At 39.9% G+C, this 26149-nt stretch overlaps 2 protein-coding genes across 15 annotated transcripts in view; both read left to right on the top strand.

Annotated features, from left to right (window-relative positions):
• LOC133397294 (pleckstrin homology domain-containing family A member 5-like) overlaps positions 1–19032 on the top strand; it is a 94790-nt gene extending 75758 nt beyond the window's left edge. For 5 of the 13 annotated variants that reach the window (XM_061668009.1, XM_061668003.1, XM_061668001.1 and 2 more), the window contains 17 exons: positions 515–568; positions 3438–3518; positions 5323–5379; positions 5456–5536; positions 5605–5757; positions 7248–7349; positions 7420–7525; positions 7706–7749; positions 8494–8691; positions 9893–10034; positions 10551–10675; positions 10751–10945; positions 12136–12279; positions 13340–13429; positions 14597–14739; positions 17250–17413; positions 17714–19032. In XM_061668009.1, the coding sequence (XP_061523993.1) occupies positions 515–568; positions 3438–3518; positions 5323–5379; positions 5456–5536; positions 5605–5757; positions 7248–7349; positions 7420–7525; positions 7706–7749; positions 8494–8691; positions 9893–10034; positions 10551–10675; positions 10751–10945; positions 12136–12279; positions 13340–13429; positions 14597–14739; positions 17250–17413; positions 17714–17748 (1914 nt within the window). In that variant the 3' untranslated portion in view covers positions 17749–19032. Of the gene's footprint in view, positions 1–514; positions 569–3437; positions 3519–5322; positions 5380–5455; positions 5537–5604; positions 5758–7247; positions 7350–7419; positions 7526–7705; positions 7750–8493; positions 8692–9892; positions 10035–10550; positions 10676–10734; positions 10946–12135; positions 12280–13105; positions 13220–13339; positions 13430–14596; positions 14740–17249; positions 17414–17713 lie in introns of those variants that run through there. The other 8 variants (XM_061668011.1, XM_061668008.1, XM_061668002.1 and 5 more) reach the window with 7 other exon arrangements.
• A 2122-nt stretch (positions 19033–21154) lies between these two features.
• On the top strand, positions 21155–25693 carry aebp2 (AE binding protein 2). 2 transcript variants are annotated; one of them, XM_061667788.1, is made up of 8 exons: positions 21155–21735; positions 22843–23074; positions 23474–23581; positions 23660–23846; positions 24324–24448; positions 24546–24613; positions 24733–24846; positions 24950–25693. In XM_061667788.1, exons 1-8 carry the CDS (start codon positions 21230–21232, stop codon positions 24960–24962), a joined length of 1353 nt encoding a protein of 450 aa, XP_061523772.1. In that variant the 5' UTR covers positions 21155–21229; the 3' UTR covers positions 24963–25693. The 2 variants fall into 2 exon arrangements, with proteins under 2 accessions (XP_061523772.1, XP_061523771.1); XM_061667787.1 differs by having other exon boundaries at positions 24924–25693.
• Positions 25694–26149: the final 456 nt, after the last annotated feature.

The raw sequence follows: 26149 nt of genomic DNA, 5'->3' as shown, positions 1-26149 counted from the left end.
ATGGTATATATCTCCACCATTTGAATGTGAACCACCCAGTGTTTCTGACCTTTTTTTTTTATTCATAATTCTCCAATGTATTTGTATGGTGTTTGGAGAGCAAAAGTACAGTGCAACAACTTGTAATTGGAAGGACTTAATTGTGTTATCATTGTTTTGTATAAAAAAAAAAAACTACTGGAATTGCTCTTAACATATTGCAAAACAGTCAGAGAAAAAATATCCAATACCTTTAACAATGATGAAATAAAAGCATTTAATAAAATAAGAATAACAAAGTAATTGTTAATTTTCCCTTTACTCAATTAAGAAAATGTAGTCAAAATGCCCATCCCAATTTCCTGTCATCAGATTTGAAAAATAGACAAATACAGTGCATGTCAAGTTATTGCCTAATAAAAGCCTTTTTTCCATCCCTTTCGTCCTAATAATACGTTCAGTAAAATCCTTGACCCTATCTTACCAAACAGAGCATCGCTTTCTGCTTCTTTTCCTTTTCCTGCTGCCACTGCAGACTGATGTTCTTTCCCATCATCTTCAGAGGAACCTTGTTTACCTGGACAACCAGGTGAGGCTAACCTGACCTTCCTCCGTTTGAGCTGCTTTCTAGAAACACAACTATTTGAACTATAAACATCACTTACATGCACACTTAGATAATCGTTAAGAGTTAAAAAGCAGTCATTGTCTCAAAAGGTTTTACAACCGAATAATAAGTAAAGGGTATTGTCATTTTTGTGCAGGCAAATTTATTTGTTTTCTCTCTCTCTCTCTCTCTCTTAATATTGTGTTGGACCACAATTCAAAATTAATGAATTACATTACTTTGAGTCAATATGTATTTGTTACTTTTGTCGGTTTCAAGTTATTTCAACGACCGTTATGGGGTTTTCGTTCTTTAACCCAATTTGTACCAATTTAGCCTGTATCTATCTCTGCTTCACCCCATTTGAGACTGTTAGGTCCCAGTTTTGAGGAATACAATGTGATAGTTTTAATAATAAGTGAAGTTTTGCGGTCAGTTTTGTTCAAGAAACATGTATTTAACAGATAGAATTTTGTGACTGAAGGAAGATTGGGAAAAGGAAGATGTTTATTGTTTTTTTTTTTGTTGTTGGTTTTTTGGGAGGGCCTTTGTACTCCTGAGCTAATTCTGACCTGGCCTTCGTATTTTTCTTGCGAATGAGTTGGCGTCTTCTGATGTTCGCATCTGTACTTTGGTCATGAAGTTTTCAGCAAACAGTTACCTTCACTCCTGCCCTCAGGAGGAGGTTGTTGCTGATGTCACTAACTTGTTTTGGGACCTTGTTTACAGCCCTAACAATGTTGCTGTTGTCATGTCCTGTTGTTTGCCTTTACCTACCCGTATGTCTGTTACTTGATACACAAGTGGTTTCTTTCTGCATGAGAACATTCAAGAGAACATGCATGAGAACAACAACATTGCATATACAGTACCTGAACCCCATTTTATCACACATTTAATGAAAGTTTAAATATTATTAGTTTCCAGTCAGATGGCGTCGCAGTAGCTTGTATTAAACACTAAATCTTCTGCCTGTTTTTGTCCTTAAAAGCACCCACATACAATTTATTTAATTCATGATATATATATATATGTTTTTTTTTCCGTTAATCGGCTGATTAATTGGTCATCGAAATTTTATTTTGCCAAATATCAGAATCGGCATCGGCCTCAGAAAATCCATATCTGTTGGGCCCTATTAATAATTCTCAAAACCTAAATGCACTGCCGAGTAGTGCAAACCTAAGTGAGAACTATTTTACATTTATAAGGAAGAAATTGATCACTTGCCCTGTCATGGTGTAAATGTACCACGTTAAAAAGAACTGAACAAAAAAAATATGTTATGGCATTGCATGAATAGGATTCCACCAAATCAAACCCATTTGTAGTGAAACTGTTGAGAAACATTAAAACAGCACATTTTTTAAATATTCAACATAATTCTTTTTTTTTTTTAAAGAATGCAACAGGTGTCAGAAGCACAACTTTACAAGAGTTAGAGACTAGACTACTTTTTTTATTTGCTCAGTGTATGCTCATCTGCCGGAAAGAGCTGAAAAGCTCAACTGAGTGTATGTGGACTGCTTATGAACTGTGAATAAACTGCATTTAAGACAGTCTGCTCCGGGTGTGATTGCTGAGCTCCACATTGGGTGCCAGATGCGACATTACCCGTGTTTGCGTGTTCTCAAACGTTTTAGCTCTGCACAATCATGTCTCTCTCTCACTCTCTCTGTGATAAGATTTCTTCAGCTTCCGGGGCCCACTCAATACACATTCCGGCCCAGTACACATAGCCATACCGCAAGCAAGGAGGGGACACCGTTATGTATATATTCTTTCACTGTCAAATTCGTCTGAACCCCATAGTAGGCCGGTTTGGAAGGCGGACTGTATGTTTGACACCTGGTGTTGGTCATCATGACAAGGATGATGTGACATTCCCCTGACTGGGTGTCTGGTAGATTTCCTGAAATATCTGGTAGTTTTCTGCTTCAACGGAATTGATGATCTTACTGAGCATGTATTGCAATGCATCTTCATCTTCCAAAATGCCGCTTTGGAAAAATGTAATTGATATGTTCTGAAAATAACCCTTTTAGTGTATTTAGAGAGTCCACATCATAAGCCATCTTGGTAGTATGCATAAATGTTTGCTGCTGTTATTCATGAGTAAAAGAGCATGAACTTGCACATACATGGCTTGAATTTGAATATTTCACCGTCTGTTATGTGGTATTAGTTAAGCTTTTTTTCCACATTGTAATTGATGCTGAGGATCAATTGTACTCTATTTAATATACAGTAAGCCCGGTTTATTGTGGATTCACTGCATCGCAAATATATTTGTGTAAGTCATTGTAGTGCAGTTACTCACAAGCACAACTCTGTTGCAGTTAGCTTTATTGGCTATATGATTTTAATGGGGCAGCAATGATGATGAATTATTTGATGATACAAAGGACATGACCAGAAAGCCGCTGTTTTAAACAGGCCACAGTCAGAGTTTTATGAACTAAAACTTACAAATATCAACCTAAGCCCGATGACTAGCTAATGCACTCACTCATAACAATATCGACAGGAACAAATGCAAGAGCAACATTTAGCTTGATTTTCTTCAGCTACAGTACTATAGTTAAACACATCACAGTGAATTCTGGGTTCCCATAACGCTTTCCGCTAACGACGTTGCCAGGACTGTCGGTGTGAGAAACGGTGCCAATGCTTAAGCAGGAAATCAAGGAAACCGTATACATTTATATAATAATATAATAAATAATTGGTCTCTACTCCGTGGATTTCATTTATTGCATGGAACATAACCCCCCGTGATAAGTTTTTACTCTGCCACACGTCAGCCTAAGATGACAGCAGAATGTCCTGTTTTTCCTTAACACTCTGCTAGAAAAAGGAGAATGAGCCTCTTATCTTCATGATTCACACTATGATCGAGAACTCGGCACCACGGCCGCAACTCTACCAGCAAGTAAGATTTCAGGCAGGTTCTGGCTTGAGTCACTGGTCAGTCAGTCAAATTGGGATTCGGCATACATGGCAAATGTGTAAGTTCTGCGATTTTTCAAAATGATTTTATTTCGCCTCTCCTAAATGAGACTTCTACTTCCAGACGGTTGACTCAAGTCAGACCTTTGCCTTTGCATATGACATGATGTTGTATCCATGTCTTCCCTTCAGTATGCACCACCCGTTTCTCCATTTTCGATGTAGTCGGTGAATTCATCACGTCCACAGGAAACCCTTATTATTTATTATTTTTATACATAGTTTATTTCACTCACTGTTTACTGTTGAGTTCAGTTGAACATGGCTTATAGTCAATGCTCTATAGTCATGAATTTCCCATCTCCCCAACCTTTTCCTCAGTACTGTCGATGGTGAACATGGTGTCTTCAACTAAGAAAAAAAGTAACACGTCATTCTGTGGCGACATCGGTTTGTTTACTGACACACGTTCACACGCATCTAGATAATTTGAATGGCAGTCTGGGGCTGGGGAGGGATGGTTTCCGGACCCCTGTCACCTCAAAGCTGACCGTGGCTATGATTACTTGGGGGGCGAGTGTGTAGTAAAGAAGCAAGACCGCCGACTCTCCAAAGGCATCTGTTGCAATAATCTGTAATTATTTACAGTATGTTTTATTAATATTTTGATCACTAATAGATTTTTGGGGGGTTGACAATTTTCATAGTCTTCCAACCTGTTAAAGAAATCTTGTTAGCTGAGTTTCTAAAAGATATAATGCTGAGTTTCTAAAGGATATAAATAGTCTGATTTGCCATTTCTATTGTACTGGGTTTCGCCTTAAACCTCGAACTGTATAGAATGACTGCAATATAAAAGCGAGGATCTAGTTTGATGTGCATCCCACGTCTGAGACGCACAAAAATTATTAGGGACGCATAAAGCACAGGGAGTCCGCATCCACAGATCCACAGCATTGCTTACCTACGTATGTGTGTATGTTGCTAAATTGCTTCAGCGAATCATTATCCACTAAAAGTACGAGTCCTGTCTTAGTTCGAGCCAATCAGAAAAAGAGTAGGGTGGGTTATCGTTCCATAAATACAATGGCGCTTAAAATGGAACAGGTAGTCAACAGGTAGTGTCAACAGGTAGTGTTTGTATTTCTCAGTGGGAAGTTCCCACTGGGAGCTCTTATTAAAATTGCATATGTATGTGAAACACTGTTATGAAACAAAACTCAGGTTTAGAACAAACATGAACTTTAAAACGGTTCAGTTAAGATTTGTTCAATTAAAATGTGTAAAATTGTTTGAGACTTCACTGTTGTGTCAGGATTTGGCATCTTGAAGAGAAAAGGGGAAATTCGCACTTTTACTTTTATATATATATATATATATATATATATACTGCGAAGCAAGATCATTGATACAACAGAAGATTCTACGGTATCTGTATTCCGTGATGATAAGTTGCCAGGACTCATTGTTCCAGGGCTGAGACTCATTGTTCCAGGGCTGAGACTCATTGTTCCAGGGCTGGGACTCATTGTTTCCATGACATGTGCATCCGGGACTCACATAGTCTCAAGTGTAAAATGATCGATGTAAAACCTTAAAAGTTTTACATTAAAGACTGATACACTTCACTTTAATATGAAAGGGGGAATTTTCTGCTTTGGTATGTAGTTCTCATTCTGTCTGCCTTCCATCACATATTCAAATGCATTTTTTTCATTACAATTGAAATTCATCCATCCTACAGTATTTGTATGTATGTTTTTCTTCCATGTTTGTTTTTCTTTCAGATCACTCCAGATGAGTACCAAGACTGCCCTGCAATCCAACCCACGGACGACATTGATGTAAGACACACACTATTCGGTATTACCAGGAACATGTTTCAAACAGCTGTTGTTAATCTGTGATTTGTTGTGTCAGACCAAACTGAGCAGGTTTTGTGAGCAGGACAAGGTAGTGAGGATGCAAGAGGAAAAACTACATCAACTACACAGAGAGAAGGTAAAGCTGTCAAGTGGGTCTTTATATGTCTAGAATGTGTACTATAATTGTGTATTGTCCATTCTCAGCACACTTTGGAGACAGCACTGCTCTCTGCCAGTCAGGAATTAAGTGACCAGAGTAATCCTAGTACTTCAGCCACACAAAGCCTCGTCCAGCAGAGAGATGTACTCCAAAATGGCCTGCTTAGCACCTGCAGAGAACTTTCCAGAGTCACTACGGTGAGCATACCACATGAAGTAGTCAGTTCGAAGCAGAAGCACGAAGTAAAGTTTATGGCTCATTTAGACACATAGGGCACATTTTTGTAGACGGCGCATCTGCGGCGAAGCGCAAAAACTTGCAAATCTTCATTTTGGTGCCAGCTCAAGGCTCACCACGCGCATGACAATTTGGTGGCAGACAGAAAGTCGGTCTATATTTAAACCTGCCCGGACCATGTCCAAGCCCGGCGCAGTAGGAAGATCACTGGCCACACGGTGAATTTGATTGGGGCACAGACGGGGTCTGTAAGGTGGATCTCAGAAGTAATCTATATATCTATATAGAGAGCTCTCTATATAGATATATATATCTGTATATAGAGCTATATATATATATATCTGTATATAGGTATATATACAGATATATATATATATATATATATAGCTCTATATGCAGATATATATATCTATATAGAGAGCTCTCTCTCTCTCTCTCTCTCTCTCTCTCTCTCTCATCTCTCTCTCTCTCTCTCTCTCTCTCTCTCTCTCTCTCTCTCTCTCTCTCTCTCTCTCTCTCTCTCTCTCTCTCTCTCTCTCTCTCTCTCTCTCTCTCTCTCTCTCTCTCTCTCTCTCTCTCTCTCTCTCTATATATATATATATATATATATATATATATATATATATATATATATCTGTGTATATATATATCTGTATATATATTCATTGCATTCACTGACATTGGTTTTCTGAAGTGCTCCTGAGCCCATGCGGTGATATCCTTTCCACATTGATGTCGGTTTTTGATGCAGTGCCGCCTGAGGGATCGAAGGTCACAGGCATTCAATGTTGCTTTTTGGCCTTGCCGCTAACATGCAGTGATTTCTCCAGATTCTCTGAACCTTTAGATGATGATATGGACCGTAGATGAAGAAATCCCTAAATTCCTTGCAATTGTACATTGAGGAACATTCTCCTTAAACTATTTTCTCACGCACTTGTTCGCAAAGAGGTGAACCTCGCCCCATCTTTGCATGTGAATGACTGAGCAATTCAGGGACGCTCCTTTTCTACCCAATCATGGCACCCACCTGTTCCCAATTAGCCTGTTCACCTGTGGGATGTTCCAAACAGCTGTTGGATGAGCATTCTTCAACTTTCTCAGTCTTTTTTTCCACCTGTCCCAGCTTTTTGGGAATGTGTTGCAGGCATGAAATGTTAATGAATGTTAAAAGTTAATGCTTATTTGTTAAAAAACAATAAAGTTGATCAGTTTGAACATGAAATATCTTGTCTTTGTAGTGTATTCAATGAAATATAGGTTGTACATGATTTGCAAATCATTGTATTCTGTTTTTATTTCTGTTTCACACAACGTCCCAACTTCATTGGAATTGGGGTTGTACTAAAAGTTAGTCAAAAGAAAGATGGTACTGATACAGAGCTTCATCAAGCCAACAGACGCAGAATTGACATTGATGTTATATATATTGGCTGCATCATGATTTCAGGAGCTGGAGCGCTCATGGAGGGAGTATGATAGGCTGGAGGGAGATGTCACTTTGTCAAAGTCCAACCTACTGGAGGAGCTGGAAGCCCTGGGCAGCCCACAGGTTTCACAGATTATACACACAGTCAGTTTTTGTAGTTATTTACATTTGAACTGTATGTCTGTGTCTTTAGACAGAGCCTCCAAGCGAGCAGCACATTCAGATCCAGAAGGAGCTGTGGAGAATTCAGGATGTGATGGAGGCACTGAGTAAAAATAAGCCACAGCGCAGCACGGACAGTGAGTGTCTTTGGTTAATAAACTATGCTTTAAAGTCTTGTGACAGAATAAAAGCAAACATGAAAACACGTTCAATTATTTATACAGTAGAGTTGGGGGGGGAAAAAACAAAAAAAAAACGTGTTTGTGATGCACCTGTGCAGAAATCTCACAATTAAGATGAGGATTTTATTTCTGCAGGTTGTTCTGATTCCAAACCACTCTCCAGCCTACAAAAGAATGAGGTAAGCTGCTGCGTGAGCACGTTCTAACCCCAACACAAAACCCACTCTTTGAATCTTACATTTGATTAAAGTCTTTTTTTTTTTTTTTTTTTTTACTTTTTGTATACATTATTTCTATTAGAATATATTAAATATATATATATACATATATATATTGTGAGGATACATGGAGTAGGGGTTAGCAGAGCAGCCTCACAGGCTGGAGAGCTGGGTTCGAATCTCCACTGGAGCACCTCTGTTCTTCACGACGACCACTTCTCCAGGGTACTCGATGTACTGGCTAGCCCACAGCCTGACGTTGACCGGGGCGAAATGCGTCTTCACAACACCTGCCGTTGAGATTGGGGAGTTTCAGCTGACCACTGATGGCTTGAGCCCACTTCACTCAAAAGTTGACAACGTGTTGCGCCCAGCGCAGCTATCATGCTTCTTGGGGATGACGGCCTTCTGCGTTCTCTTCCTTCCCTACTACTCTGATACCACTGCGTGGGCTCCTAAAAGAGGACCCCTCCTACCCCCACGAGCTCCCATTTTCTTCCAAGTTGCAAAATTTCTCCCAATCTACTTACTGCATGTCTCCGTTTCAATAAGTTGGTCGGTCTCCTCCCATTGTTTGCAATCGCCTCTGAACATTCTTTGCGGCGGACACCCTCCCACCCCTTTTCTTGCATGGCCGAAAAAGTAACAAGTTTGAATGAAGTTTTTTTTTGAGGGAATGAGACCAGCTCTGTTAACTGTTAACAGGCAGTGACACTGCTGCCACTCAGTCCTCTCAAGACGGGAAATGGCGTTCCCCCCCGTCCACCTCTTCCACAGTACTACTATTCATCCGACCACCCCCCTCACATGCCCTCCCACCATCCGAACTCCAGCAGCCGCCTGCCTCCTTACACGCAACGCCCCGAGGATCGCAAAACCGGCTCTAGGAATGGCACGCACAGTGTAAGAGCAATAGAAAACACCCATAGCCTGCTCATCCTATCCGCATACTGTATGTGGTGTAGTTGTCTGTGGCATCAATCAATCATCTGCAGAAGATTTTGTCTTTGCTATTAGTTTGACATTCATTCTCATGTTTTTACATTCCAACTTCATCTGAAGCGCCGTAGTTGAACATTTCAGTTTTTATTTGTATTGATTGATTCATTTACTTTTTTGCAGTTTTCAGAAAGCACACTTTTAAGGTGTTAGGGTAGAGTTAGATCATCTCAACAGGTATAGGCTGTTGAGGCAAATATATATACAATAATATATATATTTTACTGCATTTTATTATATATATTTGTACTGCAAATGATTTATATTAATGTTTAATAAAAAAAAACGATTGCTATAAAGCGCAGGTTTCCATGATATGCGGGGAGGCATTTCAAGCAAACAAATACTTTTTCACATATTTTCAATCAGTCCACTACCTCAGTGGTCCCCAAATATCAGTCCACGGGCCATTTGGTATCGGCCCACACGGATAACCTGATTTTTATTTTTGTTAATTTATTAATTTATTTATTTTTAATATCATTATGATTATTATTATTATTTGCGACGCCTACGACGGTGCAAACCACTGCCCACCCGCACCGCATCGGCGAGTACCTTCCATCGGAAAAGGAGTCAACGGCTCGGGCGCGAATCCTGAACCCCCGTAATTCTCAAACTGACCGGCTCTGCTCGTGCCGTGCAGCGTACTGAAGATGCATATTATGTTTTCATTATTTTGGTGTTTTTCTTGGAATTCCTTCATCAGCCATCCCATTCTCTCACCATACAGGCTGTTCAGACACATTTATGCATGCCTTTTTGTGTGAGCTATGCATGCAATTCTTGTTTGTGCTGTTCACAATGCCTAGTTCACTGTGGAACGTGGCATGATTCAAAACAGTTCATAAACTACTGTTAAATAATGACAAAAATTGTGTATTTGATTGCATTTTTTTTATTATGAATGTGAGGCAATCCATGTACATATATTCCAAATTGCAAGATACCTTTATTAACAGAAGACCAAATGATCAAGCAAGATTAGTTTTTTCCCCCTCACAGCGTTGTGATTAATAGATCTGAAGTTAAGTAGCCGTCTCGCATCTGTATGTGGCTCACACGCTGCCTCGTGGTCGCACTCAAAGCCTGTATTTCCTCACAGCAAGGTCCAGACTATCGGTTGTATAAGAGCGAACCTGAGCTGACCACAGTCAAAGAGGAAGTGGATGAAGTCAATGTTGAGGACAAGGACAAAGACAAGAATGAAACTGCTGCTGAGAATGTTGACAGTGTAGCCTCAAAAGGTATTTATAGGTTCATTAAGATGTTTTTTTTTTTTTTTTTTTGACACTTCACTGATTCTTATATATAATTGTTTACATTTATAGGATTTACTTTCTGCAGTGAAATTACTGAATATTGTACCTGATGTGGTGGTTGTTGTTGTTTTTTTTTTTTAATAAACGCCCATCCTTCCATTTAACCTCTGAGCTATAGATAAGCGCTATGGAATAACCGAATGGCGAAACTAATCAATCATGTAGGGACACAGTACCTTGCTTAAAGGCACCTCAACAGGAAGCAGACTAGCATTGTTCCAACTAGTTTCCATTTCTACATTTTGTCTGCCCTCCAGTTACAGACTAAGTCCTTCCAGATGATGTTTTTTTCTATTCTAAATTTAATCACTCCTTAGGCTGGTTAGTTGTTACTGATTAACATTTTTCTCACTTCTCCCCATCAGATTTTTGTTCATACTGGATTTGTTTGCATCTTTTGTAAAATGGTACATCAACGCATCTAATGTGCTTTTCCTCCAGCAGTGCCCCTCTACCCAGTGGGCATTGTTCCTCTGAGAACCAAATCTCCTATGAGCCCTCCTGAGTCCACGACAATTGCCTCTTACGTCACCCTGAGGAAGACTAAAAAGCCTGAATCCAGATCAGTAGGTTTTGCTTTTAAGCATTAACATAAGACGACAACATCTTAAAGAAATAAGTCTAGGTTTTTGTATTTGCAGGCTCGTCCCAGAAGCGCACTAGTAGACCAGATCGGCTATGGGGAGAGAGAAGTGGGCCGACCCAGGATGAGTGTGGAGGAGCAGATGGAAAGGATGAGAAGACACCAAGAAGCGTCATCTCAACGAGAGAAGAGAAGAGAAGCCCTGTCCCGCTCGCATTCATTCAGCAAAGATGACCCCTTTGTTGTGCTGCAGGTAACATTAAATATTACAGAGCACGCCCCCCCCCCCCCCCCCCCATATATTAAGCAATTGGAGAAAAATCCTATGTATCCAAAACTGTATTTAGCATCTCCAGAAAACATGTCGCAAAATCATGAAACTTAATTTCGGACGCATCACGGTTTCTGTTTGAATGATAACTGCCAATAATTAAAATACTCATATCAGTAAAGTTAATTAATTTTCAAAAGGAATTTCAGTGGGCCACGTCTTTACTGTTGTCGATCAAATTACATGAAAATTACCTGAAATGAAGTCTTCATTTTGAACATGTTAAAAAAAGAAATTTGAAAAAGTAACAGAAAAACAGCTAAGCAAACAAGAAAAAAAAATACAAATAAAGTTAAATTTGCCACCTGCTTACGGTCACCCTTCAAGGGTTTGTGCCACTCGAAGACTTGACTGTGACATATTCTCCATCAGCCTGTCATAGCGGTTCCGGATACAGTAATCCCTTATGTATTGCGCGGGTGCTGTTTTGAACTACAGGTTGTAGAAAAGTAAGCTAAACGTTGCTCTTTATTTGCATTTGTGCCACATTGTTATGAGTGTGTGCATTAGCTATACTGTACGTCTGGCTAAGTTGGTATTTGTGAAATTATTTTCATGAGACTCTCACTGTGGCTTGCGTGTGAAACAGTGGCATTCCAGTCATGTTCCCCGCATTGCTAAACAACTTGGTGACTTAACAAATGCGTGAGTTGAAATTGCTCAGTCAAATTCTTTTTTTGCAACGTAAAAGAGCCCATTTGTCCTTATTTGAGTAATTGCTGCAACATTTTAGTCAACTATCCAATGATAACTGTACAAAACATGTGCAGGTACTATACTGATCAATAAAAAAAGATTCGCGATGCGCCGAAGCCACAGTTAAACCGCGATATAGCGAGGGATTACTCTATTCAGTTGGGCCCTTCCCTAACGTAACCAGGAATTTTAAGTTATCAACTCTTTGCTTGTGCCAACTCCAGGTGCATGACAAAGCCTAACAGCTGTATGTTACACAAAAGGATGAGAAAGAAGCACAGGGAGAAATGAATATTATTCCAGATTTGTAGTGAGATGTTGTTCAGCACCAACATCAGCAGTTTGTTTTCACATCTCATATTTATAGATATATGTACACACGGACTGATATCTACTGTATATGTGGATGTAATAAGGTTCAGGCCCATGCAGTGGGAACCTGTGCAGACCCTTTGGAGCTGGAAGCGGCCCTGAAGCAAGTGAAGATGTTTCACAGTGAACAGAGCAGGACAGAAACTGAAGCTGTATCTCGCGCAGAGGAAGTGCCTACTACATCACAGGTTCTGTTTTAATGCATATGCTTTAAGAATTCCATGTTTTGTTTTGGTTTTTTTAAACGTTCATTTATCACATAGCAATTTGTTTGTACAGTGGAAGCTGGTCTACAATTTCTACAAGTCTTTTTATGTGATGCTGGTCAGCTTCTCACGTGTTCATATTTCTCATGGGAAATAGAAATACAAATAATCAGCTCCGGAGTCAAACTGTTCTAAAACCTTTTTGACTATTTGTGAGGAGTAGGGAGCGCGTCCTGCGTCAAGTACCGGAAAAGCACGATTAATTGACCCTGCTCTAAAAACATTTAAAATTGTCTCTAATTCGAGATGTGTCATTGCAATATAGCTCCTTGGCACCAAGACAGAGGTTTTGGCGCAATCTTATGGCGTTTGAGTGAAAAGGAAAACAGCAAACAGGTGAGTTTTTCAGCTAATAAGAGAGGATAGTTTAAGCAAAACAAAAATCTGCCAATTGGTGAATGTGCAAATTCAAAAAGTAAATTAAAGTTATGCAGTGGCAAGTCCAGCTGAGAGAAAACCTGCGGGGTGACATTAAAAAAAAAAATGATTTTGAGGCAAAACCAAGAAATGCAAAGGAATTGTGGAATGCGCTCAACTAAATATTGATTTATTTTAGTCACGGGAATGCTAAATCTTATAGATGTTTCAGTTTACCGTGCAATTTTGAGTTGGTTAAAAAAAAAAAAAAGAGAGAGAGAGACTCCACTATTTATTTTCAGAGCCCAATATTTTTTTTCTTCATTTTCTGTTCTCTAAATAAAATGTTTTTTTTTTTTTTTTGGTGACATTTTTCTTTGTGTTTATTTAGGATATAACGTGCAGTGTTCCCAATGCAGCGAAATAAAGACTATGATTATTTTGAACACGACTGTCGGGCTTGTAGCCCGACAGTAACTCAACAACCCTACAGGGAGCTGACAAAAGTAAAAACAAGTTTTGAACCAAGTTACCTTAGAAACTTAAATCCTCCTTGAATCTGATTGGCTCTTGTGCTTCCCGACTCCGTTACAATGGTATGTTATGATTCTGTTTTAATCAACAGGAGGTGTGTGAAGAAGCATCGCATGACAGGGGAATTACTCTGCAGAGTGGATATTTGCTGCAAACTGAGACTAACAACACAGAAAATGAGGTAGCGCAGAGTTCGAACTCACTTAACCTCACATCTCTTTGCCCTTACTTTGACCTCGAAATATTGTAAATGATAGATTTCAATATTTTTGTCCCGAAAGTACTGTACTTTCACCATTTTTGATGCATCATTGTCGACCTGTAACGAGTTGTGTAATTTAATTGGTTAGGGTTTCTACACAATTTTAGAGAGAATACTTTTTTTTTCAAGTGCATTAAAATTGTAAAGTTTGATTTTTATAAGTTGTTTGGACCCTCTTCATTACATAACAATAGCCAGCAGAGCTTACTTCTTCTACATTTTTTACTTTTTAACCTTTGAAATAAAAATGACAAATGACATTTCTTAATGAAAGGCACAGAATTTTGCTGAAAATCATACATATATATCACGCCATCTCATGATAAAGCAAAAGGTGTCCTTTAAAACTTCAATTTGATAGGGTAAAAAAAAAACATTTATAGTTTAAGTACCCCTAAACTGGGCCTGTCACCGAGTTGGCAATGAATTAAATTATTCACCTCAATTTTGCAATTTCTCTTTTTTTGCAGTATGGCAGATGTAATTTGAAAAGTCCTTTTAAATGAGCCAAATCATTTAATCCATGTTTGAAAATAACGGCGCGCCATATTAGCAAAACTAGACCAGTCGCAGCAATAGTGACAGGGAAAACACTCATAGGCCTACACTTAGTGAAACTGTGCTGCCGTCATGGATTTATTTTTTATTTTTTATTTTTTTTCCTGACACACCTCACAGCTATCACTGTTAAAGCGCCATCGTGTAATCCAAGTTTGCATGCCAAACTGTGGTTAATCGCCCATTGAAGCTCAACTATCCTCTTAGAATGTAATCTGGTTCAATGACAAGATTTGTGGAAATGTGTAGAGGATTCAATGTTGGCTTGAAATGCTTTATCTGCTGGATGCAGCTGGGATTGCAGCCTGGAACTAGGCTGCTTTCCAGCGAATTGACAATCGGTTCATTGGCTAACATTTCGCACATGTTGAGCTTTTACTTTTGTGGGTTTTTCTTACCAGTCTCCGTATACATTTGGGATTCGTTCATACATCCAAGCCACACATTTTGAGAGAACAGTACAAAACGCCCCCATGAATGTTTGAAAATGATAGGACCTCATGTTTGCATTACATTATTTTTTTTCAGCTGTGTGAAGTGCAGACGGCAGTGATTTTGGACCGGCACACTGAGACCCAGCATGTGGAGATAGTAAACCTTCACTCTTTTGAGGATGACAAAAGCAGAGAAGATATGACCAGCTCGCCAACAAATATCACCACTGAAAACAGGTGTGTGGTTTTTTTTTTTTCACTCCAGTTTACAGTTGAAAACACAGGTTTACCTAAAACACAATTGAAAAAAGACACGAGCATTTTTTTTTTCTCACTGTCTGACATTAAATCAGACTGAACATGTCTTGTTTTAGCTCAATTAGGACTACCCAAATGAAAGGATTTTGTTGAGGCAATTTTTCATTACTTTCTTCAAAGTCACAAGTTTACATACTGTACATTTCATTAGTATTTGGTACCACTGCTTTTAAACGGTATGACTTGGGTCAAACGTTTTGGATATGCTTCTACAATCTTCTCACAATAGTTGGCAGGAATTTTGACCCGTTCCTGCTGACAGAACTGATGTAACTGAGCCAAGTTTGTAGGCCACACTACGCTCGCACATGCATTCTCATGTCTGCTCATAAATTTTCAATAGGACTGAGATCAGGGCTTTTCGATAGCCACTCCCAAACATTGACTTTGTTATCCCGAAGCCACTTGGTAACCAGTTTGGCAGTATGCTTCAGGTCACTGTGCATTGAGAAGACCCATTTGCGCACAAGCTTTAACTTCCGGGCTGATGTCTTGCTTCAGTATTTCCACATAATTTTCTTTCCTCATGATGCCATCTATTTTTTTATTTTTTTTTAAGTGCACCAAGCCCCTTCCTTGGGAAAAACAACCCCACTGCATGATGCTGCCACACCTGTATTTCAACGTCGTGATGGTGTTCTCAGGCTTGCAAGCTTTTACCTCTTTTTCCACCAAACGTCTCGATGCTTATTATGGCCAAACAGTTCAATGTTTGTCAGGATGTCAGGACAGAAGTGAGTATTTGCGAGCAACAGTATGGTTTCATGCCTAGAAAGAGTACCGCAGATGCAATACTTGCCGTGAGGGTCTTGATTGAGAAGTACAGAGAAGGTCAGAAGGAGGTACATTGGGTCTTTGTAACTGTAGAGAAAACCAATGAAAGAGTACCCAGATATGAACTGTGGTACTGCATGCGGAAGTCTGGAGTGGCAGAGAAATATATACTAGAATAGTAAATGACATGTACATGCAGCAGAACAGTGGTGAGGTGTGCTGTAGGTGTGACAGAGGATTTTAAGGTGGAGGTGGGACTGCATCAGGGATCAGCCCTGAGCCCCTTCCTGTTTGCAGTGGTGATAAATAGGTGGCAGATGAGGTTAGACTGGAATCCCCGTGGACCATGATGTTTGCAGATGACATTGTGATCTGCAGTGAGAGCAGGTGGAGGAACAGTTAGAAAGCATTGAAGATTAGCCGAAGTAAAACAGAATATACAGTATGTGCAAAAATTAGAGGGGTGGAGGGGGAAGAGTGAGGCTACAGGAAGAAGAGATAGCAAGGGTGGAGGACTTTAAATACTTGGGGTCAACAGTACAGAGCAATGGTGCGTGGAGTAAGGAAGTGGAAAAAAACAGATCCAGGCAGGTTGGAATGGGTAGAGCAAGGTGTCAGGTAAGTGATGTGACAGAAGAGTCTCTGCTAGGATGAAGGGAAAAGTTTAGAAGACAGTGGTGAGGCCAGCCATGATGTACGGACACCTATATAGGGCGTTTCTAGGCACCCAAACAAGCTTTAAGGTTTCATGGTGGTAGTAAGCTTACTTGTGTAGCTACAGCTGCCACGAGGCAGTCTGACAGAAGAGAGGGTGTCATTCCGCGCCGACGGCCCCTCCGACCACAACCGAACATCCGACCACATTAATTCGTAGGCAATGTGGCGCTAAGGAACTGACGACCCTGCGGTTTCAGGGCGTACTACATACTTCTCTTCCTGATATCTTGGCTAATTAGAAAAGTAAGCTAAACGTTGCTCTTTACTTGGCTAATTTCCTTTTAATTTCCCGTGATGTTACACAAAGAAACAATGTGTTTCAGATGTGCCTTCAAATACATCCACAGCTGTGTCTCTAATCAATGCAAACGTTATCAGCCAACTTATCAGAAGCTTCAATTAATTGTTTAAAGGTATAGTAATCTTACTGGATGTAAACGTCTGACTTTGAAGAAAATAATGAAAAATTGTCTGGAAAAAAAATCCCGTCGTTATTCTGGCATTAAACAAAAAATACAATATTTCTAAACATATTTACTAAACTAATATATAGATGAGCAGGATAAACTGCTGTATATAGTTAATGATAAATAAAGCAATGGACTGGTTTTAATGCGTTAGTTCATCTGTGTTGTCGGATTGGTGACGTGTTTCCGCCCTCGGGGGGTGGAAACATCTTTGCTTTGCTGTCACTGGTTAAACGTTGGACTGGTTAAAATTGTGCATGCGTAGCAGCTCCTCGTCAGTACAAGATTTGGGATTGTGTCGGGGAGCACCCACCCTGCATTCAGAACTTAACGCAGCTGCATTGACGTACATAAATGACCTCAGGCTTCGTCACACGTTCCCAAAACATGCAACTAACTGAATCTCTTTCTTGCCTTCGATTTCTACACTGCGAGTTCTAAAGTGAGCTATTCTACTCCTGTGGATTGCAGCTTCCAGAGTTCTTATCCGGAGATGCCGAGCCCTGAGCCCAAAGAAGGGGAGTTAGATGTGCTGCAACAGAAGGCCAGGGAGGAGAGCCTGGAGAAGCACCTAGAATCCTACAACCAGCTACCAGCAAATGACAAGAAACACAACAATAACAACTTATTGGCTTGTAAGTGTATAGAAGCTCCAATTGTATTTAGCACAGTCTTCTTCGACCACTCAAAAAGATGAGGTGAGTTCATTTTGAAGGGATAACTGACTTGAGGAAGACGGCACTGGTGTTATCATGAGTTTTTCATGAAATCTTACATGAGACTTCAATACAATGGAACCCCGCTATTTGCAGGGGGTGGGGGTAGGGACCGGGCCGTACCGTGAATGGTGAAAGTCTGTGGATACTTGACGCCCATTTAACTGCATAATGAGATCCCAATATTTGTATAATTAATAGTTGTTCTCCGCCTTACAGCACAAATGTTCACTATGCTGAGCAATGACGCGTGAGCATCAACCTCGACATCCACCACGGCATCCCATAAAGCCTGAATGTAGCAAGTTGCAAAGAGCGTACTTCCCCCCCGGCTTCCTGCATTTACAAGACCACTGCGATGACACAAAAAGGAGACTGAAAAGTTGACTTCAAGCAGAGTGTCCGAGGCAGTCCTGAGACATTAGGTGTCGTGTCTGTTTAGCTCCTCATGTCCTGATATAGCCCAAAGTTTTTCTATATAAAATTTTATATATACAGTGTGTGTGTATATATATATATATATATATATACATATATATATGGCTGTCAGGTATTTTTTTTTTTAAATCAGATTAATCAGCCCTTTCAATTATGATTAATAGCAATTGATCACATGTGCCAACTATACCACACGCAGTACCATATTTTGCTCTGACATGGTATTTGGAACTTGTTGTGCTTTGAGGAGAAGAGAATTTAGTGTTGAACTATATGCAAATTATCTTTTTTTTTTTTTTTTTTTTTTTCCTCTTTTCCCAAAAGTCCCATCGGGGGGGACTTTTGGAGCACAATTTGCCGCCAAGCCCACCAGTCAGTCTCCTCACTCGGCTTTTCACTGGTGTAAGCATTGGCCTGATCACTAACCTTATAGCAACCTGCGCCAGATTTCCAGGTTTCGGTGGTCAAAATAAATTAATGCATGATTAAAAGATAATTTTTGTGTGATTAATCATGAGATAACACTTTAACTTTGACATCCCATATATATATATATATATATATATATATATATATATATATATATATAAAAGAGAGAGAGAGAGATACACAATATATATATATATATATATATATATATATACATACATACACACAGGTGCATCTCAATATCTCGGTGGACTTAGTTGAGTAGTTCAATTTTAAAAAACGAATTAAAAAAAAAAAAAAGTGAACCTCATATTATGTGGAGTGAAAATGTTTTGATTTGTTGATGATTATAACTTATAGGTAATTGAAAGCCCCCCAAAAAAATCCCCATCCGGATTTTACATCATATCAAGACCAGTCAAAAATGATTTGTAATGTAGAAATTGTTTCGAATCTGTTTCATGAATCTGTATAATGCAAGTTTCACTTTTTGAATTGAACGACTGAAATGTAATGAATTTTTATTCAATGTTCTAACTTTTGATGCAGTAGTATATATTAATATATATTGAGTGTTTCAAACTTTTAATGCATCATTTCATAAAATATACAAAAGTTTGTATGACTATTAAAACTAAATTATATTTGTCCAATGCAGACAAATGCAAATGGCTTTTAAAGTCTTGTACGTTAGCTTTCTTTGTTTGATTATTTTATTGTGAAAGCTTCTGAACAATTTTCTAACCTGTTTGCTGCTAAGCAGTTAGTGGTACATGAGGTGTGGGCATGTGACTAAATTTCCTTGATTGACTATAGCTCAATTAATATTTATTAATTTATGAATGAATTAAGTGTATGAATGTTCTAAAAGTTCTACATTAGTTTGTACGAAGACGTATTAGAGCCACACTGGAAGGAGAAGAGGGGAAAGAAAGCCACTTTCACAAAGTGACACGATTCCTCAGGCAAGTTATTCGATGCCTGTCCCGGACCACGCGCCCCCCCCCCCAGGCCCGCCCATTTGCGCGCCACTGGTATAAACTTGGGGCTTTTTGACTTTCTGCTCAGTTAATATGTCTTCGGGTCTTGGCCGCAAAGTGAGTCGAGGGTAAAAGTGGACCTGAAACGGAGCCCTTGTTTTACAATTCAAACGAGTTCGATGAGTCAAATGTCATTTAATAATTAGATTATGTTTCTAACTCCAGCAAAAGTACATTTTGATATACAGTCTTTCTTGATATAAGTATTAGAGCTCGAATATAAAATGATGTACGGCATTGGACAGCGTGAAGAGGGGATAGTTGATGTTGAAGTGTACAGCTGTATTATACTGTATATACTGGAGCATTTGAGAAGTCTTATGGTGAATGGCAGCAAACTACAGTACAACACATGCAGTGCTTTATTTAAACTCCGAAGTGAACACCACTGGTTTCTGTTTGAACCTAATGATTTTTGATTCATCTGGATTGACTCAAAAAAACATTATTTTTTTGGGGTAGATATTTTCAGTCACTTTTTTTTTTTTTTTTTTTCTTCCCTTCCCCCCCTGTACCTTGAAAAATATGCTATAAGGAAAAAGGTGGACAATCCGAAATGGAAAAGATTGTGAATTAGTATCCGTCCTAGCAGGTGGAGAATCAAAGAATAGCACATGTACAAAGCAATAAGTAAGGTTAAAGAACATAACAGAAATGAAATAGATTGTACAATCTGTATAGAAAACAATTTATGTACACTTTAAAAAGAAAAGCAAATATATTATAGAGATTATTATTAATGTTATTAGGTCCAATATGCAAAAAGTTCATACCCCATGTGTTTTATATTGTGGAATAAATGTTGATGTTCATACAAAACTTTTTTTTTTCCTGTTCTTTCTCTTTCTGTGTATCCACCATCACTCTGTTACACTAGTTTTACTCCATTATCCAATTTGTATTATTATTATTTTTTAAACATGCTTGCACACTAAATTAAGCAAGTCCTCCGTTCAATGCCACCACAGACTATTCGAGTAAGTTATAGGTGATGTTTTTGTTTTGCATACAACACAGTCCATGATATAGAGAGCTAGTGGAGACATAAATTCACTAGTCGAGTGTGTCATTTAATATTAGGCGGAAAAAATGAATCAACAGACACAATTTAAGCAGTTAAAAGTTTGAAGGCCAGCACGTGAATTGTTCAACTCACATGATTTTAATGAAGCGGTTTATGTCTAAACCGTGATAAAAAATAATAAAGTATTTCAGTGGGACACCGCCATTTGGATTACGTTTACTTTGAAGGCATCATTTTTTTTTTAATGGGACTTTTTAAGCGTGGCATAAAAAAACGCTACATTTAGATTTTTGTGTGTGTGTCTAATTATATGAGAATGACTCTTGAATCAGTAATAATATGTTCCTATCGTCAGACATAAAATAAACTTTAGGGAACTTGCATGATGAGAGTTTGGTCCTTTTACTGTTTGTTGGAACACGTGGAGGAGTTCGACCACAATGCCAAAGATTGTCTATACCGCGTTTATGAGCCTCTCCTAACCAACTAAAGTGGTGACAAATAAAAGGATTTGTTATGAATGTATATGTGGGGTTTTTTTGTAACTTCAAGTGAATAGTTATTGTTATTTGATATATTTTTGTTGTTACTTAGATTTCTTTAACGGAATGAAAGCTTTGTTGGGCATGGGGAATTTGAGTCACCGAGTGATACGATATTGTTTTATACGATCTCTGGGCATGAGGAGGCCTGACGTCACTACAAACGCCTGCTGTGTTCTCCGCTTGAATTGCAGAGCGAGTGGACGACGAGAGGCAGCAGGAAGGCAACTTTTGGACCGGAATAACCCAAAAGAGAATAAATATGGCTCAGATAACAAGCGAGGGAGCCGAACGTGATTCTCAGCCGACGGTGGAGCACATTGCCAACGGAGAAACCGCTGATACCGGCGTTGAGGGACAGGCCGTGTCGAACTCCAAACAGGAACCGGATAACAATAACGACAACGGCTTAGGAATGGAGGTTAGTGGTGGTCGCGGGGGTGCCGGAACAGAAAAGCAGGGCAGCTCGTCGCTCGTTGACGACCGCGTCAAAGAAACGGCGTCCCCGGGTGAAGGACGAGACTACGGCGGGGACGGCAAACTATCCGAGCCGGGCAAGAGTCCGGCACAGGGGAGTCTGGCGAGTAGCACGGAGTCGGCCCAAGAGGGCTCCCGGGTGCTGAAACAAGAACAAAGGGAGGGAGGGAACGGGTCTCCCGAGCGCACAAAGGCCGCGGAGAAACACGAGCACGCCGCGAAAAGACGAGCCAGCGTGGAAGTGACCTCGTCGGACGGAGAGCCGCTCAGTCGGATGGATTCAGAGGACAGGTGTGTGTGTGTGTGTGTGTGTGTGTGTGTGTGTGTGTGTGTGTGTGTGTGTGTGTGTGAGAGAGGGGGGGGGGGGCAAAGCATGGCGACGACTCATTCGCTCACTGTTAGTGCGAAGCTTGCTATTTGCTGACAACAGGTTCCCCTGGAACGCAAGTGATTGCGAGCAGGTTACGGCTGGGGAAAAAAAGCTTTTCTCGCCTCCCTGCACTCAACGCAAACTACACGTTGTCAGTCAAAGTAAAATGTAGGAGTCGTTTTTCACATAAGTTCATCAACAACAGCAAATATGTGTTTTTTTTTAAAAAAAATAATAATAATTTTGTTTTTAAATGGTTCAATGTGTCCCATGCTGAAGTGGCCACGCTTAAATTTAATTTAAAAAAAGTTATTGATTTCAAATTTTAGTGGTGGCCCAACTGCATCAAACTGGCAAAGATGTGGAATACACTAACGCTTTTGTCTTTATACAACCGCGGCAACGGTAAAGACAATAGTTCCGATACTTCCGCAAATACATCCATAATGATGTATATTTTTTTGAAATGACACCCATCTAATTGGCTGTCAGCTATTGTGTACATTTTACGAAATCAAAATGTAATGGATCCATCCGTTCTAGGTGAAATTGAAACCACAAGACAATTGAACGTTAACTATCATACACATGCTTTGTAACATCAATTAGCTCACATATGTGAAGAGCCAAGGTTTACAGTTGCGCCCTTAAATTTGAGCTTTGAGAATTGATGACGATTTATTGTCGCATTTTCCACATTGTATTGAGAAGTGCTGCGACAAAATCCTATCAATCCCAGTATACCGTAGGTAATTTGATATCCCGTTAATGAGGACGTACAGTGTTTTTCCTTAAGATTACTATAGATAGACTGAAATGTTTTTTTCAGGGTCAGTATTGATACCGATTAGTCAAGGAGGCCGATAATCGATTTTTTTGGAGCCGATATTTGCTGTAAGAGGGGGAAAAAAACTGAGGCTCCCGTCGCTTCATCGGCACAGCTGCCGGGGGGGGGGACCAGTAATCTGTTCGCGGTGACCGGGCGTGGCGACGGCCGAGCGACTTATTTCTTGTGTTTTCTGGTTTAGTATCAGCAGCACCCTAATGGACTTGGAGAGCATCGCGTCGAGTGGCCGTTCCACCCCAGCAATGTTCACCAGTCACGGCGGGGCCGTGGTCGTGGGCAACGGCTCGATGCCAGCGAACGGCAAGTCGTTGAGCTACACGTGCTGTTGGGATCACTGCCAGGTGCAGTTTTCCTCCAGTCCCGATCTGGCCGATCACATCCGAGCCACGCATGTGGACGGACAGAGAGGAGGAGTAAGTATTTTATCTACATAGAATAAATAGACGGTATCCCTTAATTCTACCATGATGTGTACACTCCAAACGCCAAGCCTACTAAAAGGTATCCAACCTCACTATTTTCTCTTGCTGTTGTCCTTAAAAAAAAAAACACAAAAAAAACCATCCAGACTTTCAATACAGGCAACAATTACACCGACAATCTCACGATACTCATAGAACAGGAATATTTTTTGTATCCATTTGGAAAAAATGACTAGTTAGTTGTGTTAGTTCTCTGTGTGCCTCAGGCGTGTGTATGTTCTGCAGTACTTCAAGTCGCTGCTCTCGATGCATTTTCAAACACTGCTCTGGAATGTACAATGTGTGTCCTGTATTTACTGGTGCATGTACTTGTCTGTGTGCTCCACACAGGTCTTTGTGTGTCTGTGGAAGGGCTGTAAAGTGTACAACACGCCATCCACCAGTCAAAGCTGGCTGCAGAGACACATGTTGACTCACAGCGGCGACAAGCCGTTCAAGGTGACGCACAATTCACAAACTGCTTTGTCGTGACCGTCTGCTGCTCTCTCTAATGTGGCGGGGTTGGCGTGGGTGCAGTGTGTGGTCGGAGGCTGCAACGCCACATTTGCCTCTCAGGGTGGGCTGGCACGGCACGTCCCCACGCATTTCAGCGCCCAGGGTTCGTCCAAAGTTTCCAATCAAGGCAAAGTGAAGGAGGAGTCTCCGTCAAAGGCCGGCCTCAACAAGAGGAGGAAGCTCAAGAACAAGCATAGACGCTCGCTCCGTATGTACAGCGCACGCACGTACATTTGAATATACAGTACCTAAAAGAATAACAGTCGACATAGTACACAGCGTACAGGAATAACAGCTTTGCTGGTTGAAGAGTAACAAACTGGGTAATGGGTTTAAATTGGGGTATGTTTCAGAAATCGGTACAGTGCATGGAAAAATAATGAAAAGTAAAAAAAAAAAAAAAGCAGTCGTGGAATAAATAGTTTCATTTTCCATTGGGAAACTGAAAGAATTCTCCTGCAAATGTATGCTGCCAACAAAGCAGCATTATCTATGGAACCAAACACACATGGTCATGCACAGTCTTAGAGAAATTCAAAATTGAACCTAAAATTTGACCATGTGAAAGTTGTTGTACTCGAAATGTACTACTACTCAGACGAATCAAAACCTTAAGTCGTCCTCTTTTTATTATTTGATTTATTCCTCCTCTGTCATCTTTTTTTGTTTTTGTTTTTTTTTTTAGCCCGACCTCATGATTTCTTTGATGCCCAGACCATGGACGCCATCCGCCATCGAGCTATATGCCTCAACTTGGCCACACACATAGAGAGCCTTGGAAACGGACACAGCGTCGTGTTCCACAGCACGGTACACGCGCACAGTGCAAAAAAAAAAAAAAAAATTTTTTTAAATGTGTTTACGTGTGTCTCGTGCCCAAATTTGTAAAACATGTTTGTGTTTTCAGGTAATAGCAAGGAGGAAAGAAGAATCCGGCAAAGTGAAAGTCCTTTTGCACTGGACACCCGAAGACATGTAGGTGTTTTCCTCCGATTCTTTTCGTGTTTAATACTCTGACGAATCGTAAAATGCTCACCGCTGTATTTATTTGAAGAGTGCACAGCTTAATGGCCATTAAATGTTTTCGTTTTAAGCTTGCCTGACGTTTGGGTGAATGAAAGTGACAGACTGCAGCAGAAGACCAAAGTTGTGCATCTGTCCAAGCTACCAGCGGACACAGCTGTTCTCCTGGATCCCAGCATTTACAGGTGCGTGGGTCATGTTGAAAGAGTTGCTCACAGGAGAATGAAGTACACAAGAGTTACTTTTTGTTGTTAATAAAAAGTCATCTGTGTCTTTATTTCCACACAGGATGTTCTTCTAAGGATTTGTTGTAGTCCTGAAGCCCAACTATATACAAAGATTTATTCTGACTGCTTTTTTTCTTCTTTTTTTTTGGGAGTTTAGAGACTTATTTTCCATGGTTTTCTGAAGCCATGCCTGTTAGGTGCTCAATTACGTATGATATTTAGGGATATGTTACTCATAATGTAACTAGGTTCAAAACAGAGGAGTCATTGTAGATAGGCATTTGTAGAGAGAAGCTGTCTTTGTAAATACTTAAGATTTGTAATATATTTTTTTACCTTTTTTATTTTTTGTTGTTTTCTCAAAATGAACCGTAGCTGTTGTGTACCTTTTTCTAACAAACATTATAAAATAGCTGCTGTGGTTGGATGTCACTAAATAGTTCACTCCCGGTGTCATTTGAAATTCTTTCTTCTTTTAGAAGGGAAAGTGTTGAGGTATTTATCAGGTATGTCGGCGTCGTGAAACTTACTGTGATAATCGTAATTAGCGCTGTACTGCCTTTTGTCCCATTTGCGGTTTTTATGAAATGGGGCAGGCAGTTAAATGATTTAATGCCATCCCTTTTTAATATGAGACCCTCAAAGAAATTTGTCTGTCTACTGTATTGTTCCAGTGTACTTTGTATTTGCTTAGGTACATAAAGTTCCCAAATTTGAAGCTGAATCCTTCTTATTGGTCTTATTCACATACGAATGATGACTTTGTAAGACTTCAGTCTGATCTCATCGGACTGTGGAGCTCACACGTCGGGGCATGAATGCAAAACTGGGCTCAGCTTTTCGGTCGCAAAGGATTTGGATCAAGAGGTGACAACGTTACTCCAGCTTGCGCTCACGGTGCCAGCTACAACAGTAGCTGTGGAAAGATCATTCGCTCATTAAAAACAACTCTAAGCATTCATTTTGGAATAGGACGAATAGGATCGAGGAAGACTTTCTTTACTGCCAAGGATCTTTTCACTTTTGAAGTTCCAAGGAGATAATTAGGACTTTTGCAAGAAAGTAACAGGGATTTTTGTTGCGAGGGAAACTTCCTCCACAAGTACAGCAAAGGTAAGACGACAAAACGTTTACAATTTGACCAAAAATGAGATCAGACAATGACACAAATAATTCAAATTGAAAACTAGATTTTGAAGTTGTGTAGTAATATGGCTTGACCACAAGATGTCAATGGAGGACCACAGAAAAAAATAAAGGG

Source organism: Phycodurus eques, chromosome 22 (assembly GCF_024500275.1).
Source record: "Phycodurus eques isolate BA_2022a chromosome 22, UOR_Pequ_1.1, whole genome shotgun sequence".
Taxonomy (NCBI): domain Eukaryota; kingdom Metazoa; phylum Chordata; class Actinopteri; order Syngnathiformes; family Syngnathidae; genus Phycodurus; species Phycodurus eques.
Note: the sequence above shows the minus strand (reverse complement) of the source record. Positions and strands in the feature narration are given on the sequence as shown.